The sequence below is a fragment of the Stegostoma tigrinum genome, chromosome 37, assembly GCF_030684315.1.
Source record: "Stegostoma tigrinum isolate sSteTig4 chromosome 37, sSteTig4.hap1, whole genome shotgun sequence".
NCBI classification, from domain to species: domain Eukaryota; kingdom Metazoa; phylum Chordata; class Chondrichthyes; order Orectolobiformes; family Stegostomatidae; genus Stegostoma; species Stegostoma tigrinum.
Window position 1 is genome coordinate 9,432,038 of NC_081390.1, and position 18,198 is coordinate 9,450,235.

Below are 18,198 nucleotides of genomic sequence, written 5' to 3' on the forward strand. Positions count from 1 at the left end.
TGGGACTTCTTTCACTGGAGTGTAGGAGGTTGAGGGGTCACTTAACTGAGGTTTATAAAATCATGAGGGGAATAGATAAGGAGAATGGCAGATGTCTTTTCCCTAGGGTGGGGGATTTCAAGGCTAGGGGCCATATTTGTAAAGTGAGAGAGGAGAATTTAAAAAAAAACACGAGGCAAATTTTTTACACGCTGTTCGCGCGTGGAATGAACTTCCTGAGGAAGTGGGGGATGCAGGTGCAGTTACAATGTTTAAAAAACATTTAGATAAGTACATGAATAGGAAAGGTTTGGAGGGACATCGGCCAGGAGCAGACAAGTGAGACTAATTTAGTTTGAGATTATGTTCTGCATGGACTGGTTGGACCGAAGGGTCTGCTTCCACGCTGTATGACTCTATGTCTATGACTGTGACTGTAAAGAAGCCTGCCTCAATCAGAGTCAGGTACTATCTCTGACACTTGCCATTTTGATATGTCAGCTAAGGGCCCCAGATTGGACCAGGTTCAAATCCCCAGTCAGGGGACTAAATCTATGACCTCCAGCTGTCTAACCCTGTTACAATCCCTACAGCAGCAGACAGAATACAACGTAGATAAGTGTAAGATTCGTCACTTTGGTAGGAGTGAGGCAGAGGGTGAATTTGTTTAAAAAAAAACTTGCATGGGGACATTCAACAAGAAAAATGTAATCTCTGAAAGTAAATTGGAAGAAACTATAAGAACCTGCTCTGTCAACCACAGCCAACACCCTCCCTAGCCCCTCTCGCTATCCGTGCCCCCGCTAAACACCTGCCAAATTTAGATCTGTAATGCAGTTAAAATGGTATTAATTGCCAAGTTAAAATAATCCAACTTTGTGCACGTGATAAAAATGCACAAGCTGTGACCTCAACAGTTTAGAAGACACATTTAGGGTGATGGCTTTTTGTGTGTAGAAGATTTTGCCAGTTATTTTAAGAAACACTTTTGCTGCTTACTTAAAGGTTATTGTGTTGAGAAAAGTAACTCCACTGGTTTACAACTGAATGAAGGTTTGATGATTTTTGGGGATATTGATGAAATCTTCCAAATTTGTTTCCGAGAGTCTAAACACCTCAACAGTAAACATGAATACGGAGTGTCATGATGTGGCACCATGAACTAAGCAAAAGAGATGGCGAGAGCCAAAAAGAAGTCACCAAAAATTAAAAGCCCTGAGGAAAAAAAAATGCACCCTGAAAGGCGTACAGGATATTTTAACTGGTGAGAAATTGGGAAGGGCTGATATCCAAAGGGACCCAGGTTCCCTTTGACATGTACTCACTGGAAATAGCATGAAGGTACAGTAAGCAATTAGGATGGCAAAATACAAATGCTGGAGAACAGCCAATGTTGTCGAGAGTATAACCAATGTTGCTAACAAAGTGTGGTGCTGGATGAACATAGCAGGGCAAGCAGCATCTTAGGAGCACAAGATGCTGCTTGGCCTGCTGTGTTCATCCAGCTCCACACTTTGTTATCTCGGATTCTCCAGCATCTGCAGTTCCCATTATCTCTAATCAACGTGACTCCTTTGTTCATGATGGGCAACAGTGATAATCTGACAAACTATAGGCTGGTCAGCTTTATAGCAAGGGAATTATTGGAGAAGATTCATAGGGACAGGATTTACTCACATTTGCAAGAGTACGGACTTATTAGCAACAAGCAACATGGCTTTGTGTGGTGTACATTACATCTAACAAACTTCATTAAGGTTTTTTGAGGAAGAGACAAAGATGATTGATGAGGGCAGGCTGGTGGATGTTGTCTCCATGGACTTTAGCCAAGGCCTTTGATAGGGTCCCTCATGGCAGGCTAGAACAGAAGGTGAAGTAACATGATATTCACAGTGAATTGGTGAGATGGAAGATAGACAGTAGGGTTAGTGGGGTCTGGAGATCAATGACCGGTCGTGTTTTGCAGGGATCAGTGCTGGGATTCCTGTTGTTTGTAATATAGGGGAATGTAAGTGTCCTAATTAGTAAGTTTGCGGAAGACACAAAAGTTGGGGGAGCTGCAGATAGTGAGGAGGATATAAATAGGCTGGAGACTTGGGCACAGAAATGGCAGATGGAATTTAATCCAGACAAATGCAAGGTGATGCATTTTGGAGGGTGTGAAACAGGGGGGAAGTATGCAGTACATGGCAGAAACCTCAGAAACATTAACATACAGAAGAATCGAGGCATACAGGTCCACAGTTCCCTGAAAATGGCAACACAAGTTGACAAGGTGGTGAATAAGGCGTAGGCACTCATATCTTCACTGCTTCGGGCATAGAGTATAAATATTGTAAGTCATGTTGCAGCTGTACAGAATTTTAGTTTGGAATATTGTGCACAGTTTGGTCACCATACTACCAGAAGGATGTGAAGGCTTTGGAAAGGGTAGAGAAAAAGTTTACCAGGATGTTACCTTTTTTGGAGCATATTAACTATGAGGACAAACTTGGTTTGTTTTCACTCGAACATCAGGAGATGGGGTGGTGACTTGACAGAGGCTTACAAAACTAGGAGAAACATAGATAGAATGGCTAGTTGGAATCTTTCTACCAGGGTAGAAATGTCAATTACCAGACGACAAAGGTTGAAGGTAAAAGGGAGGAAGGTTTAACAGAGACGAGATAGGCAGGTTTTTATAAAGAAGATGGTAATTGCTGGAGGAGGTGGTGGAAGCAGTTACGATAGCAACGTTTAAGAGGCACCTGGGCAGATATATGAATAGGCAGAGAATAAAGGGGTGTGGACCACTAGAGGCAGAAGGGTTTTAGTTTAGAAATATATCAAGTGTTGGCACAGGCCTGGTGGGCCGAAGGGCTGTCCCTGCACTGTGCTATTCTTTGTCATGTTGGCCTTCGTTACATTGGTAATTGAGTACAGGAGTCAAGATGTCTTGCTGCTATTATGCACAGCATTGGTGAGATGCATCTGAAATATAATGTGCAGCTTTAGTCCCCCTTATCCAAGGGGGAATATACTTGCCACTGAGGAGAGCAACAAATTAATCCCTGGATCATGCGACAGTCCTATGCGAGATTGAGGAGACCTAGCCTTAATTATTGAGCTAAATTGACTGACAGAGTGAGCTCATTGAAATTTATACAATTCTTCAAGTGCAAAACAGAAAGAACATTTCACCTTGCTGAATGAGGCAACAAGGAGCAAGAAAATGGAGCAATCCTTTAGGGCTGAGATGAGGAGCAATTTGAAGGTTTAGCCAATATTTATCGTTGGCCATCTCAGAGGACTGCAGAGGCTTGGCCATTAAGACAGAGGTTAATAGATTTGTAGAATTTAAAGCCATCAAGTGATATGGGGATAATGCAAGAAATCAACAGAGTTAATATCAGTCATGGCTGGCAGATCAGGATCAAGGGGCTGGTTGACCTTCTCATGTTTCTAGGCTTCGAACTACAAAGACTTTGATTATTTGATTTGATCTGATTTATTATTGTACCGAGGGACAATGAAAAGTTTGTTTTGCTTGCAATACTGGCAGATCATACCAAACAATGATCATAGAGTGAAGATCAGATCAGATTAGATTAGATTAGATTAGATTCCCTACAGTGTGGGAACAGGCCCTTCGGCCCAACAAATCCACAGCGCCCCTTGGAGCATCCCGCCCAGACCCAACCCCATTTCCCTATAAGCCACACACCCCTGAACACTATGGGCAATTTAGCATGGCCGATCCAACTAGCCTGCACATCTTTGGACTGTGAGAGGAAACCAGAGCACCCGGAGGAAACGCACGCAGACACAGGGAGAATGTGCAAACTCCACACAGACTGTTACCCGAGGCTGGAATCGAACTTGGGTCCCTGGCACTGTGAGACTGCGGTGCCAACCACTGAGCCACCATGCCACCCTCATGAGAGTGAGGAATACAAAGTTACAGCACAAAAAGCAATATTAACATCAGATTTGAAATTTAAGAGGTCCTTTCCGAAGTCTAATAACAGCAGGGAAGAAACTATTCTTGAATCTGTTGGTGCATGTTTAAGCTTCGGGTACTGTGTGCACGGTCAGGCTGATAAGACTATCTTTGAGACTTTGGAAAGAGCACAACATGCATTCATTGATATATTACAGTGCGGAGCTGGAGGAACACAGCAGGCCAGGCAGCATCAGAGGACCACGAAAGCTGATGTTTCGGGTCGGGACCCTCCTTTCTGACCCTTCACTGATATATTGCCCTATTTTAAGAAAATCTGGAATCAAGCAGGCATTTCCTCGTGAGAATGATGCAGATTAGGTGTCAATAGTCCAGAAGTATTTACGACTGTGAAAGAATTTCACATAGACTTTTCAACCAACCTTATTCAACAAGTCAAGAACAGGTAGATACCAAATTAAATGTGGACCTGTGAATGTTATAACCTCTTTCTAGAGAGAGTTGTGAGTCTGTAGAATTCACTTCCACATTGAGCAGCTGAGGTGGAAACAAACTCAACAGTGAAGACGAGATTGAATGGCTAAAAGGAAAAGGAGTGCAAACTGTGCTTTTCGGTTACCCAGAGAATAATATGGACTGAAGTGATGAGCCAAATGGCCCATTTTGTGTTGTCACAGGGCACCACAGTGGCTCAGTGGTTAGCACTGCTACCTCACAGCACCATGGACTTGGGTTTGATTCTATTCTTGAGGGGCTGTCGGCATGGAGTTTGCACATTCTCCTCCTGTCTGCATGGGTTTCCTCCCACAGTTCAAACAGGTGCAGGTTAAATGGATTGACCATGCCAAATTGACCATATTATCCAGGGATGTGCAGTCTAGGTGGATTAGCCATGGGAAATTCAGGGTTACAGGGTAGGGGCTAGGTATGTTCGATGGGCCAAGTGGCCTACTTCCACACTGTAGAGATTCTAATGATACAACGGAGTTTACGGAGGCCTGAAATCAGGACTCAAACCCAAACTGAATACCAAAGACAGAATTTGAGACAAGTAAATCCAATTAAGAGGATGGGACTGTATGAGTATGATGGTATGGCAAAAACAGTGTCATGGAAAAAGCTTGCAATAAAGACCAAATAATGCAGAATTTTTTTTTAAGGTTTTCATCCAAAGTGATAACATTTTATATTATAGTGCTAATGAGATACAAAATGAAAACAGCGAAAACAATCATTTAAATCTCAGTGCCCTTCAGTGAGTGGAGCAACACTGCGTCTGTCACTGATGGCTTGCACTAAAAATAAAAGGCTTGAAACTGGAAGAGGTAGCACCATGTGAAGGAAGAGAGACTGGGAGGCTGGCGAATGTTGATTTCACTGCTGCTTAAAGCCTTTGCTCTACATGTTACTACTGTAGTCGGCATGAAATGCCACCAAAGAACAGCCAACTTTTACCCTTATTGAAATTCACAGGCTTTTTCAAAGAAACATAGAAAGTATGAACAGGAGTAGGCTATTGAGTCTGTTCCATTGTTCAATGTGATCATGGTTGATCATCCAACTCAGTGCCTCTTTCTTGCTTTCGCCCAACAGCCGTTGATCCCTTTATCTAAGAACGATGTTAAGTTCCTTGAAAACATTCAATGTTTTGGCCTCAATGACTTTCTATGGCAGAGAATTCCACTGGCTCACCACTCTATGGTTAAGAAACCTCTCTTCACCTCCCTGACAATTTACCGGAGCGCTTTTTGCTCGATGCGCCAGATTCTGTTTTGGGATTTCAATTGCTTGGAGAATTTGCCAACGCTTTATCAGCCGGCCACTGGGAAAACTGGCAACCAGAATTATTTTAGAGGCTTTCTATCACATTCAAGCGTTTTCCAATATGGGCTCAAGGCCTTCCTTGACCTAATACCAAGAAACAAGCTGTTCCAGCATTTATCTTCCTGAAAACCCAACTATGACTTCTGTTTTCCAAATTTCTTGACAAGCTTTTGCGCAATTAATAAACAGCACTCCCATTTTTTCAGGTGAAAGAGACATTTCTCAGTGAATTGTCAAGATCCACATGTGGGATTTGACAAACACTTGCGGCAATAATGAGCCAAGATGGAATCAGCAGCTTGTTGGCGACAAACAACCATTAACCGTGGAGCTTATTTCCCAGCAACACAGATGGTACACAGGAAGACAACAAATGCATCATTAATGAGGGCTTTGTTGGAGGGTGTTCAGTTTAATGTGACGTTACTGATCTGTAAGGCTCCTTGGATTGAAGAAAGTTGCATTTGGAAGAGTTGCTTTGGAATTGCTAATGCTCAGAAGCTGTTATGAAAGCTAACTGTCCTCCTCTGCAGCTGGTAAACTGCAGGGTGCCATGGCTGGAAGAATTCAACTGAGCGGAAAGTGCTTAGAGCAGTCAGCACAATTACTGAGTTTAACAGAAAGTCTTGTGATAGCGAGACCCACAAGGTGACGATCTGAGAGTGGCTCTTATCAGGGTTTGAATGCAGTGTAGATTCCCATTTCGTTGCCAAAGATGCAGGAGCTCCTGTTTGATTTGTGAGCTTTGTTTGGTAAATGGGAAATCCGTGCAACTCGCAAGGATCTCAGTCGAACATGCTTTTGCACTGAGCCCACAGCTCGCTCAGCCAAGATACCTTCAGCAAAAGGACATGTTGTCCATGCAAAGAAAGATGCAAATCAGCTTCTTATCTGTTAAATCAGTTACAAGTCTGGAAAACACATTTGCTTGATCAGCTACTTTCCATCATGGTGAATGCAGAAAGCCCTCGGCTCTGAGGCATTTGCACTGTGCCTTTGCAATGACCTAATCTGTTAGAGATTATATTACGGAGTTTTGCTTCCCATTCCTCTGGTATGTTCTCTACTTAGTTATTCAGCCATGAAGGCTAGACAATTCCCAATGGGAACTCTGCTCTCCACAGACATCCTCAATGATTCCATGTTTCGTCAGCCCTGTTTATATTTCTAATTTTTGTTTTATTTATTCATTCACAACATGTGAGTGTTACTGGCTAGACCAACATTAATGGCCCATCCCTCACTGCCCTTGAACTCAATTGGCTTTATTGTCACATTTACTTATGTGGGTACAGTGAAAAGTTGGCAAGTCACCACTTATGGCTCCACTTAAGTACAAAGATACCGAGGTACAGGATCTTGAGAAGGCGTTGGTGAATTTCCTTCCTGAACCATGGCAGCACATTTGGCGTAGGTACATGCACAATGTTGTTAGGGAGAGAGTTCCAGGATTTTGACCTGGTGACAGTGAAGGAATAACAATATATTTCCAACTCAGGATGGTGAGTGGTTTGGGTGGGAACTTGCAGGTGATGGTGATCTCATTTGCCTGCTGCCCATGTCATTATCGATGGTAGTAGTTGCCACTTTGGAAGGTGCTGTCCTGAGGAAGGGTCTTGGTGGATTTCTGCAACACGTCAAGTAAATAGTACACTGCTGTTGCAGAGCTTCAGTGATTGAGGAAGTGCTGGCTTGTGGATATCGTGCCATTAAAGCAGGCCATTTTGTCCTGGATGGTGTCAAGATTCTGGAGAGTTGTTGGAGCTGCACTTATCCAGGCAAGTGAGGAGTATTCTTTCTGGTTTGTGCCTGTTTGATGATGAGGAGCTGGGAGGTGAGTTACTCACTGCAGGATTCCTAGCCTCTGACTCGCTCTTGTAGCCACAGTATTTACATGGCAAGCCCAATTCAATTTCTGGTCAATGTAAACCCCTCCAGAATGTTGATCTGGTGGCCATTGTTTTCAGATACATACATGAGCTTTCTCCAAAACTGAATAATTCTGCAAAACACATAACTTAGCATTCTGATTGCCAATCCTTCACTATGGCTGGATCAGATGTCCTGGGAGTCCCTTTCCAGTAGCACTGTGGATGCACTGAAACCACAAGGACTGGTGGAGCTCAGAGGGCATCTCACCAGCACCTTCTCCAGGGAAATTAAACGATGGGCAACAAATGTTGGTCTTATCAATAACACCCACGTTGCAACAACCAGAACAAAAAAAGGGAAGCATCTTCAGTCAGGTGTGATTCCAGAGGCCTAACAGCAGGCACTTTCCAATAAATCTTTCTGTAAAAGTGTTTAGTCTAATCTAATCGTCCACGGCACAACATCGTGGGCCGAAGGGCCTGTACTGTGCTGTACTTTTCTATGTTCTAATCTATCAACCCTTATGGTCCTTCCTGAGGGGGTGCAGATTTCTGATACACAGTAACATCAACAGTGGTGGGTTCGATTCCTACAGTTACCGTGAAGGACTCCCCTTCTCAACCTCATCTGAAGATGCTGGAGATACTCAGCAGGACTGGCACTAACTGTGGACAGAAAAGATTGAACATTTCAAATCAATGATCTTTCATCAGATTGGGGCAGGGTTATGTCCTCAGATTGTTGGATCTCACCAAGGTACCAGAGCTGCTCCAGGGTTACAGCATTGTATCGGTTCGAGTTACGGACCATGGGTCTAAAGTTCCCTTCCCAAAAGGCAGTCCTGAACCTGGTAAGTTTTTGAAATGCAATACAATTCATGGGGCTCATGACAGATCTAAATTTTACCAGGGTAAGATTTGATCTCATAACCATTAGCACTGTCAAGGCTCACAAAAGATAGCTCTTTCGCAAAGTCCTGGCTACCTGAGGGCAAAGTCCGCTCACTGAGGAAAGGAATTCCCACTTCCACAAGAATATGGGAGTGAAGTGAAAATTAAAATAGGAATTGCTGACAAAGGTCAGCAGATCTGGAAGCATCTGAGAAGAAAAAATCAGAGTTAAGGTTTCGGGTCCAGTGACCCTTCCTCAGGACTTATAAGAACTGAGGTAGGGTCATCGGACCCGAAATGTTAACTCCGATTTTTTCTTCACAGATGCTGCCAGATCTGCTGAACTTTTCCAGCAACTTCTGTTTTTGTTCCATTGTGGCTCTTGTTTAGAATCAGAAGGGGATGAAAATGCTGGGTTTTATGCTGTTGGCAGAGGGCGTGGAGGAGAGAATGGAATAGATGCTGAAGATACCTGGAGAAAAAGACAAAGGTCGTGCTATTAGTGGTAAAGGAGAGACTGAAATGTAAAATAGGTGTTAGTGGTAAGTCAGTGACAGAGACGTAAAGTAGGCGTTAACGGTGAGTATGCAAAGGAGAAAATGTTACTGGTTAAGTCAACAAAACACAAATTAAATGTGGCCATTGGGGTGGAAGAATCAAAATGGAGAGAAAACACTAACGTTTGAAGTTGTTAAACCACAATGTTGGGTCCTGGTGGCTGCAAAGCGCCAAAGCAGAAAATAATATGTTGTTCCTGCTTGTGTTGAGCTTTATTGAAACTTGTTAGCAAACCCAAGGCAGAAATCAAAGCAAGGGAGGAAGATAATTTATTGAAAAGAGAAATACTGCTCTTTAACAAGTAAAGTCTGTTGGTCACAGCGAAAGGGTCCGAGCTTTAGCTCCCATTGGGGCCTGAAATGGAAATGGGCAGGAGTCCTTCTCTCACTCATGGGTTAGTTTGGTGGAGGTAGGATAGGAGGAGTGAAGACAGAAGGATAAAACAGGGCTACTCATGCAGACACAGTCAGTCACAGACATGACTTATCCGTGGTAATGGGAACTGCAGATGCTGGAGAATCCAAGATAATAAAATGTGAGGCTGGATGAACACAGCAGGCCAAGCAGCATCTCAGGAGCACAAAAGCTGACGTTTCAGGCCTAGACCCTTCATCAGAGGGCTCTCTGATGAAGGGTCTAGGCCCGAAACGTCAGCTTTTGTGCTCCTGAGATGCTGCTGGGCCTGCTGTGTTCATCCAGCCTCACATTTTATTATCTTGACTTATCCGTGGCCTATTTTGACCAATTAACAGAGTCCATATGGGATGCACCAGTTGACCTCCAGGTCCCTGCAGGTAGCGTGAATGAGTTTAGATGGTAGAGGCATTCAGTGACCCAGTCAGGCAGACAGTCAATACTTGGAAGTATTCCTGACCTCTGTTGGCCAGCACAGAGGGAGAATCCCAACCACAATACCAACAATTCAGCAAAGCTACTGCTGTTAACACACTGAGCAAATAACAAGGAACACACTTCATAGTGTCAGCAATGTTTCACCACAAGCATTCTCACACTGCAGTTAAAGATTATACTGATTAAAATCAAACCCCTGGATTTCAGTTTTAATTATTTAACCCAACACAGACCACAGCGATGTTGTAAGAGAATTATAATGTGCCTCCAAACAGTCCAGAGTACAGAGCAGTTCAACGCTGGATTGGGGCAGGATGTAATCAGCCAGAACAGGGGAGACGATGGCCTGGCAGCATTGTCGCTAGGCTATTTAATTCTGAGACCCAGGTAATGTCCTTAAGACCCAAATTCAAGTCCTGCCATGGCAGATGATGGAATTTGAATTCAAGAATTTCAAAAAATCTGGAATTAATAATGACTGTGAAACCATTATCTGATCTATGTGTGACTCCAGACCCATAGCAATGTTGTTGACTCTTAAACTGCCCTCTGGGCAATTAGGGTTGGGTGATAAATGCTGGCTTGGTGAGTGATGCCCTCATCTTGTGAGCAGTTATTAGCTATGAAGAGAGGTTGAGTAGATTAGGATTATTTACATTAGAAAGACAGAGATTGAGGGGGGACCTGATTGAGGTCTACAAAATCACAAGGGGTATAGACAGGGTGGGGGACTCAATTACTAGGGGTCATGAGTTCAAAGTGAGAGGAGGAAAGTTTAAGGGAGATATGCGTGGAAAGTTCTTTACACAGAGGGTGGTGGGTGCCTGGAACGCATTGCCAGCAGAGGTGGTAGATGCAGACACGTTAGCATCTTTTAAGATATATTTGGACAGGTACATGGATGGGCAGGGAGCAAATGGACACAGACCGTTAGAAAATAGATGACAGATTAGACAGAGGATCTTGATTGGTGCAGGCTTGGAGGCCGAAGGGCCTGTTCCTGTGCTGTAGGTTTCTTTGTCTTAAGAAAGGAACATCAGGAAAGCATTGATTTTACATCACTGACCTCTGCCGTAGTTCCAAGCACCAGCTGAACAAGTTTCCTTAAGAACGTGCTTGCTGGGGGCAGTTCCAAGTTCTGCCGATGCGTTTCACAGGTATTTACGATGGTGTCCAAGGATACTCTCTTGTGTGGGAGGTCCTCGCACATGCTCAGTAAGAGCTGATTCAATTGGCCACTAAGCTGGACTGGCTGTGATGGGCACAACAGAGAAAAATAAGATCCAATGTGGAAAAAAAGCGTGATCCCAAAAACCAGAATCCTTTCCCAAACAGTAAATTATACTGCAGAGTGCTGCGATTATCATGGCACTTAACATGATGATCTTCAGTTCTCAGAAGAGAAGCAATTAGCTAAATCTTTTAGGCTCGACAAGAGAACAATTACATTCTTCGAAAATGTTGCATAAAAATGTCCTTGATTCTTTTGATGAGACAATGTGGTTTAGCTGTAAAGCATTTCCCCATTTTTAATTAATCATTGTGTGGAATTTTACAGTTTCCCACCACCCACGCTGCAGTACCCTTCACAACCCCCTACCCCCTCCCCCTGCCCCACCATCATGTATGATGGGCTATGGAACTGGGCATCATAGCAGCATCACTGTGCTTGTCATGACCTGCCTTAATTTTCACCCTTAGGTACCCAATAAACGGCCAGCTAATGGCCAGTCAAGGGCACCACTGGCATTTTACAAGAAGCCTGATGGACTCCAAGGTAGTCCCCTGGGGAAAGACTTACCACCATTTTGGGCAAAATGGCCCATCTTCAGTGAATGGTGCTGCCAGTCCAAATAGTAACTGTGGCTCACTGTTCCCAGGGGCCACGTCTGATGCCCACTAAATTGGCCTGAAGCATTCAGAGGGATGAGGGAGGAAGCCCCAATCATACAGAGGTGATGACCTGATGGTATTATCGCTGGGCTGTTAATCCACAGACCCTATTAATGTTCTGGGGTCCTGGGCTCAAATCCCACCAGAGCAGATGGAATTTGAATTCAGTGAAAATCTGGAATTAAGAGTGGAATCATGATCACGAATCCATTGTCAATTGTTCGAAAAACCCACTTAGTTCCTCGAGGAAAGGCAACTGCCATCCTTACCTGTTCTGGTATACATGGGACTCCTGACACACAGTAACATGGTTGATTTTCAACTGGCCTCGGGGCAATTAGGGATAGGCAATAAATGCTGGCCTAGCCAGTGATGTCCCCGTCCCGTGAATGAATAAAATTTTTTAAAAATTAACAGCTCAACTGGAGATAATACCTTTTGGAAGAGATAGTCAGTGCTCTCTCAAGTAGACTCAAGAGATCTCGCAGCACTATTTCAAAGACAATAACGACACAAAAAAAAAAGAAGAGCTGACAGAGTACTAGGTTTTGGTCAGGAATGGCAAAGTTGGTAGATGGAGGTTATGTATTGTTACATTAATTATTTTTATAGTTAATGAATATCAATTCCACTCTCGTGTTTTGCCTCTCCTCCAGCTGGTTACTGAGTAAAAGTTCCAGTCCATTTTCGCTTTTAGTTTAAACAGTACAACCGCAGAAACTATCATGGAGCAAAAGACAGAGAAGGTGAGGGCTCTTGACCGAAAGCTAAAACAACTTAACACAGCAGAACGTCAAAGGTAAAAATATGTTCACACAGCTGGTGTAAGTTGGGTTTGTTGGCAGAAGATGGGTTCGTGAACAGTTGAGTAAACACTGAGAGGTGCAAGACTGAAAGCACAGCAGACTTGTATTGCATTTGTTCAATCAGGCAAAAAGACACTTTTCTCATAATGATGCTTTCTGCATTCTATACAAACATTAAATCAAGTTCATTAGAGAAAAAATGACTTGCGCCCAAGTCAGCTTTACTTGTTTGCTGTCCAGAAACTATCCTTGAAGCAATTTCTCTGATCAGCTTTCTGTCACACCACGCCACTCACACAACACTGACGAAGTCACAAGTGACACAACAATTAACCTTCCTTCCTTGCCTTTCTTAATCTGTCCGCCGAGACTAATCACATCATCGTCCTCCAACACCTCCCCCTATAGTCCAGCTGGGTGAAATTCCCATTGCCTCATTCAATTCCTCTCTGTCCAATCTAAGCTAAAAAGTCACATCCAGCAACGGCTTTCTTCCCACTGCTATATCCTGATCTCTGGAATTCCCCGGGAACACAAGTTGTCTTGCTGCAATTGGTTAGAGTGCACTTGGAGCACTGTGTATAGTTTTGGGTCTCCTAACCTAAGGAAGGGAATACTAACCATTAAGAGGCTGCAATGTATGTTCACTGGACTGATTCCGGGGATGGTAGGATCGTTTCAGCAAGAGATTAAGGAGACTTGGCCTTCATTCTCCAGAGTTGAGAAGAACGAGAAGTGATGCTTATAAAATTGCTACAGGGCTCAACACAGCAGACAGAAGAAAGGATGTTTCCCCTCACAAGATTACTGGGGAGGCGGGCGGGTCTAGAACAAAAGAACAGAATCTCTGAACAAGGGGTAGTCCACTGAGAGCCCGAAATGAGGAGGAGTTTCTTCACTCAGAGGGTGGTGAATCTATGGAATGCTCTACCTCAGAAGGTGGTGAAAGCTTAGTCATTGATTCTGTCTAAGGTAGAGATCAATAAATTTATAGATAGAGAACATCAAAAGATATGGGGATGGTGCCGGAAAATTGTGTCGAGGTCTATGTTCAATCAGGAGCTGATGTACAGCAGAGAGACTTGATGGGCCAAATGGCCTGTATTTTTTCTCTGTTTGTCTAATCTATCTGTTCTCCTTCCCTAATTCTCATCTACATGCAGCCCAATGAAAACACTGTTTGAAAACACAGCATTACGTTCCAATGACAGGAGACAACAAGGAGTAGAGCTGGATGAACACAGCAGGCCAAGCAGCATCGCAGGAGCAGGAAGGTTGATGTTTCGGGTCTAGACCCTTCATCAGAAGCGGGGAGGGTAAGGGGATTCTGAAATAAATAGGGTGAGGGGGGAGGTGGATAGAAGATGGATAGAGGAGAAGGTAGGTAGAGAGGAGACAGTCAAGTCAAAGAGGCAGGGATGGAGTCAGTAAAGGTGAGTGTAGGTGGGGAGGTAGGGACGAGATAGGTCAGTCCAGGGAGGACGGACAGGTCAAGGGGGCGGGATGAGGTTAGTAGGTAGGAGATAGGGGTGCGGCTTGAGGTGGGAGGAGGGGATAGGTGACAGGGAGAACTGGTTAGTGAGGCAGGGACAAGCTGGGCTGCTTTTGGGATGCAGTAGGGGGACGGAAGATTTTGAAGCTTCTGAAATCCACATTGATACCATTGGGCTGCAGGGTTCCCAAGCGGAATATAAGTTGCTGTTCCTGCAACCTTCAGGTGGCATCATTGTGGCAGTGCAGGAGGCCCATGATGGACATGTCATCTAAAGAATGGGAGGGGGAGTGGAAATGGTTTGCGACTGGGAGGTGCAGTTGTTTATTGCGAACCGAGCGGAGGTGTTCTGCAAAGCAGTCTCCAAGCCTCCGCTTGGTTTCCCCGATGTAGAGGGAGCCACACTGGGTACAGTGGATGCAGTATACCACATTAGCAGATGTGCAGGTGAACCTCTGCTTGATGTGGAAAGTCATCTTGGGGCCTGGGATGGGGGTGAGGAAGGAGGTGTGGGGGCAAGTGTAGCACTTACTGCAGTTGCAGGGCAGGTGCCGGGTGTGGTGAGGTTGGAGGGGAGTGTGGAGCAGGCAAGGGAGTCCCAGAGAGAGTGGTCCAAATGGAAGGCAGACTAGGGTGGAGAGGGAAAAATGTCTTTGGTGGTGGAGTCGGATTGCAGATGGCCGAAGTATCGGAGAATGATGCGTTGGATCCAGAGATGGGTGGGGTGGTATGTGAGGACGAAGGGGATTCTCTTTTGGCGGTTATTACAGGGGCGAGGTGTGAGGAATGAGTTGTGGGAAATGTGGAAGACATGGTTGAAGGCGTTCTCAGCCACTGTGGGGGTGGGGGAGTGTGGGTGTTGCGGTCCGTGAAAAACGAGGACATCTGAGATTTACCGGAGTGGAATCCCTCATCCTGGGAGCAGATGCAGTGGAGGCAAAGGCATTGGGAATAGAGGATGGAATTTTTACAGGAAGGTGGGTGGGAGGAGGTGTATTCAAGGTTGCTGTGGGAGTCCCGTTACATTGATGACTATATCGGCGCCGCCTCGTACTCCCATGAGCAGCTCAACAGTTCATCCACTTCACCAACACCTTCCACCTCAACCTTAAGTTCACCTGGACCATCTCTAATACTTCTCTCACCTTCCTGGACCTCTCTGTCTCTATCTCGGGCAACCACCTAGAAACCAATATCCATTTCAAGCGCACCAACTCCCACAGCATAACAGTGTCGGATTCTCCAGCATCTGTAGTTCCTATTATCTCTATTATGTTCCAATTCCTGTTTACAGCACCAGCCCACATGTACTATCTCTGAATTATCAGACTGCTTGTTCAGCATCAAGTACTGGATGAACACTCCTTTCCTCCAATTAAATACTATTTTCATCCGTGCATACCACAAACTCCATGCCCCCTGCCACATCTCAATCCATTTCCCTGGCTCGTGTTTGAGGCAAAACCAAACTTTTCGCAGTGTCAGTGTCCTATCTGATTTTGAAATGAGCTTCTAACCACTTATCCCACCATTGATAACATGCCTTCCCAATACCTTTTTCCACCACCCAATTTTGTTTCACCTCCAGCTCATTTGTTGCTGAGACGGAATGTCTTTTATTACCTATCTCAACAAACTCCTGGTCTGCCTCCCACATCCTAAAACTCTTGAAGCTCACTGCTGTCCACATTCCATCATATACCAGGTTCCACTTTTAGTTCTTGCTGACTATCATTAGCTTCCAGTTTGACAAGATTTGACTTTAAGGTCTTCATCCTGGTTTTCAAATCTTGCCATCACCTCACTCCTCCTTCTACTCTACTACCCTTCAAAGGCTCTCTGTTTCTCCCTTTCTGATTTTTATTTCACACCTAGTAGGTGGGCAAAATGGTTCGCACTCAGTGGTTAGCCTGTCTTACAGCACCAGGGACCCAGGTTTATTTCCACCCTCGGGTGACTGTCTGTGTGGAGTTTGCACATTCTCCCTGTGTCTGCATGGGTTTCTTCCGGGTGCTCCGGTTTCCTCCCACAATCCAAAGATGCGCAGGTTAGATGGATTGGCCATGCTAAATTGCCCCATAGCATCCAGGGATGTGCAGGCTAGGTGAATTAGTCATGGGAAATGCAGTTTTACAGTGATAGAGTGGGATGCTCCTCAGAGAGTCAGTGAGAATTCGATGGGTCGAATGGTCTGCTTCCATTCTGTAGGGATTCTAGGATTTTAACTCATGTCCCAAAATCTTGTTTTGTGAGATAATTGCTCCTATTAAGTGCTTTGGAATTTTGATGCATTGGAACACCATACCTGCAAGTTCCCTTCCACATCACACAACATCCTCACAAATGCTACACTTGCCCCCACACCTCCTCCCTCACCCCTATCCCAGGCCCCAAGATGACTTTCCACATTGGCAGATGTACAGGTGAACCTCTGCTTAATGTGGTATACTGCATCCACTGTACTCGGTGTGGCTACCTCTACATTGGGGAAACCAAGCGGAGGCTTGGGGACTGCTTTGCAGAACACCTCCGCTCGGTTCGCAATAAACAACTACACCTCCCAGTTGCAAACCATTTCCACTCCCCCTCCCATTCTTTAGATGACATGTCCATCATGGGCCTCCTGCAGTCCCACAATGATGCCACCCGAAGGTTGCAGGAACAGCAACTCATATTCAGCTTGGGAACCCTGCATCCAAATGGTATCAATGTGGGCTTCACCAGCTTCAAAATCTCCCCTTCCCCCACTGCATCCCAAAACCAGCCCAGTTCGTCCCCTCCACCCATTGCATCCCAAAACCAGTCCAACCTGTCTCTGCCTCCCTAACCGGTTCTTCCTCTCACCCATCCCTTCCTCCCACCCCAAGCCGCACCTCCATCTCCTACCTACTAACCTCATCCCACCTCCTTGACCTGTCCGTCTTCCCTGGACTGACCTATCCCCTCCCTACCTCCCCACCTATACTCTCTCCACCTATCTTCCTTTCTCTCCATCTTCGGTCCGCCTCCCCCTCTCTCCCTATTTATTCCAGAACCCTCACCCCATCCCCCTCACCGATGAAGGGTCTAGGCCCGAAACGTCAGCTTTTGTGCTCCTGAGATGCTGCTGGGCCTGCTGTGTTCATCCAGCCTCACATTTTATTATCTTGGATTCTCCAGCATCTGCAGTTCCCATTATCTCTCATCCTCACTTGGGAATATGTTTCTGCTCTTTCACTGTTACTAGGTCAAAATCCTGGCATTCACTCCAGAACAGCCCTCTGGGTGTAAATATCCTGCATGGATTGCAGCCAAGCCACCATCAGTTTCTCAAGGGCCATTTGAGAGGCGGAAGATATGCTGACCTCACTAGTAAAACCCTTATCCTGTGAAAGAATTACAAAATAATCTGTCAGGGGTGCCATCTTTCAGCTGTCACATTTGGCTTCAATCTGTCCTCTCAAGGGTGAATGAATAATCCATGGCATTATTTGGGATGTCGGAGGCTTTTCCCCTTGTCACATCCAACTCTCATTCAATGAACACTCAGAAAAAAAATCAGATTTCTGATTGCTTGTTATGTGAAAATTGACTTCCACATGGCAACATTGATCAAGTTTAAAAGTGCTTCATGCGGTGTTTTGCCATGTTCTGAACTGTGCTGTAAGTTCTGTCTTTCTAAAGCAACTAACATTAACTTCTGGATGTGTCTCGATTTCTTGATCTGTCATTAACAAGTATAAAAGGTAAAGCTGCCATCGCTCATTAGAAAGAGAGAGAGAGAGAGAGAGACACAGAAGAGAGATGACTGGTGATGGTTTAACCTGAGGGTCACCACAGGAAAGGGGGGAGGCGGAGAAGGAAAATCCTTCATGATAACCTTGGTTAGCGCAGGAATTCAACCGATGTTGTTGGCATCTCTTTGTATCACAAGATAGCCTTCATACAAGTGGTAAAGATAGTGTTTAAGTTATTGGGCTAGTAATCCTGTTTTAGGGGTGCTGGGGGATAATGACCTGGTATAAGAGTTCAAATTCCACTCCATCACAGCAGCCGATGGGTCAAAATTGAACTAAACCGGAATGAATTAATAACGGTCACTATGTAATTACT

The 18,198-nt window shown here is 44.8% G+C and overlaps 1 protein-coding gene across 2 annotated transcripts in view; it reads right to left on the reverse strand.

Annotated features, from left to right (window-relative positions):
* Positions 1 to 18,198, reverse strand: part of ptpn20 (protein tyrosine phosphatase non-receptor type 20) — a 389,207-nt gene that overhangs the window by 291,937 nt on the left and 79,072 nt on the right. For both annotated transcript variants that reach the window (XM_048563379.2, XM_059640399.1), the window contains exon 5: positions 10,982 to 11,167. In XM_048563379.2, coding sequence (XP_048419336.2) covers positions 10,982 to 11,167 — 186 coding nt within the window. The remainder of the gene's footprint in view (positions 1 to 10,981; positions 11,168 to 18,198) is intronic.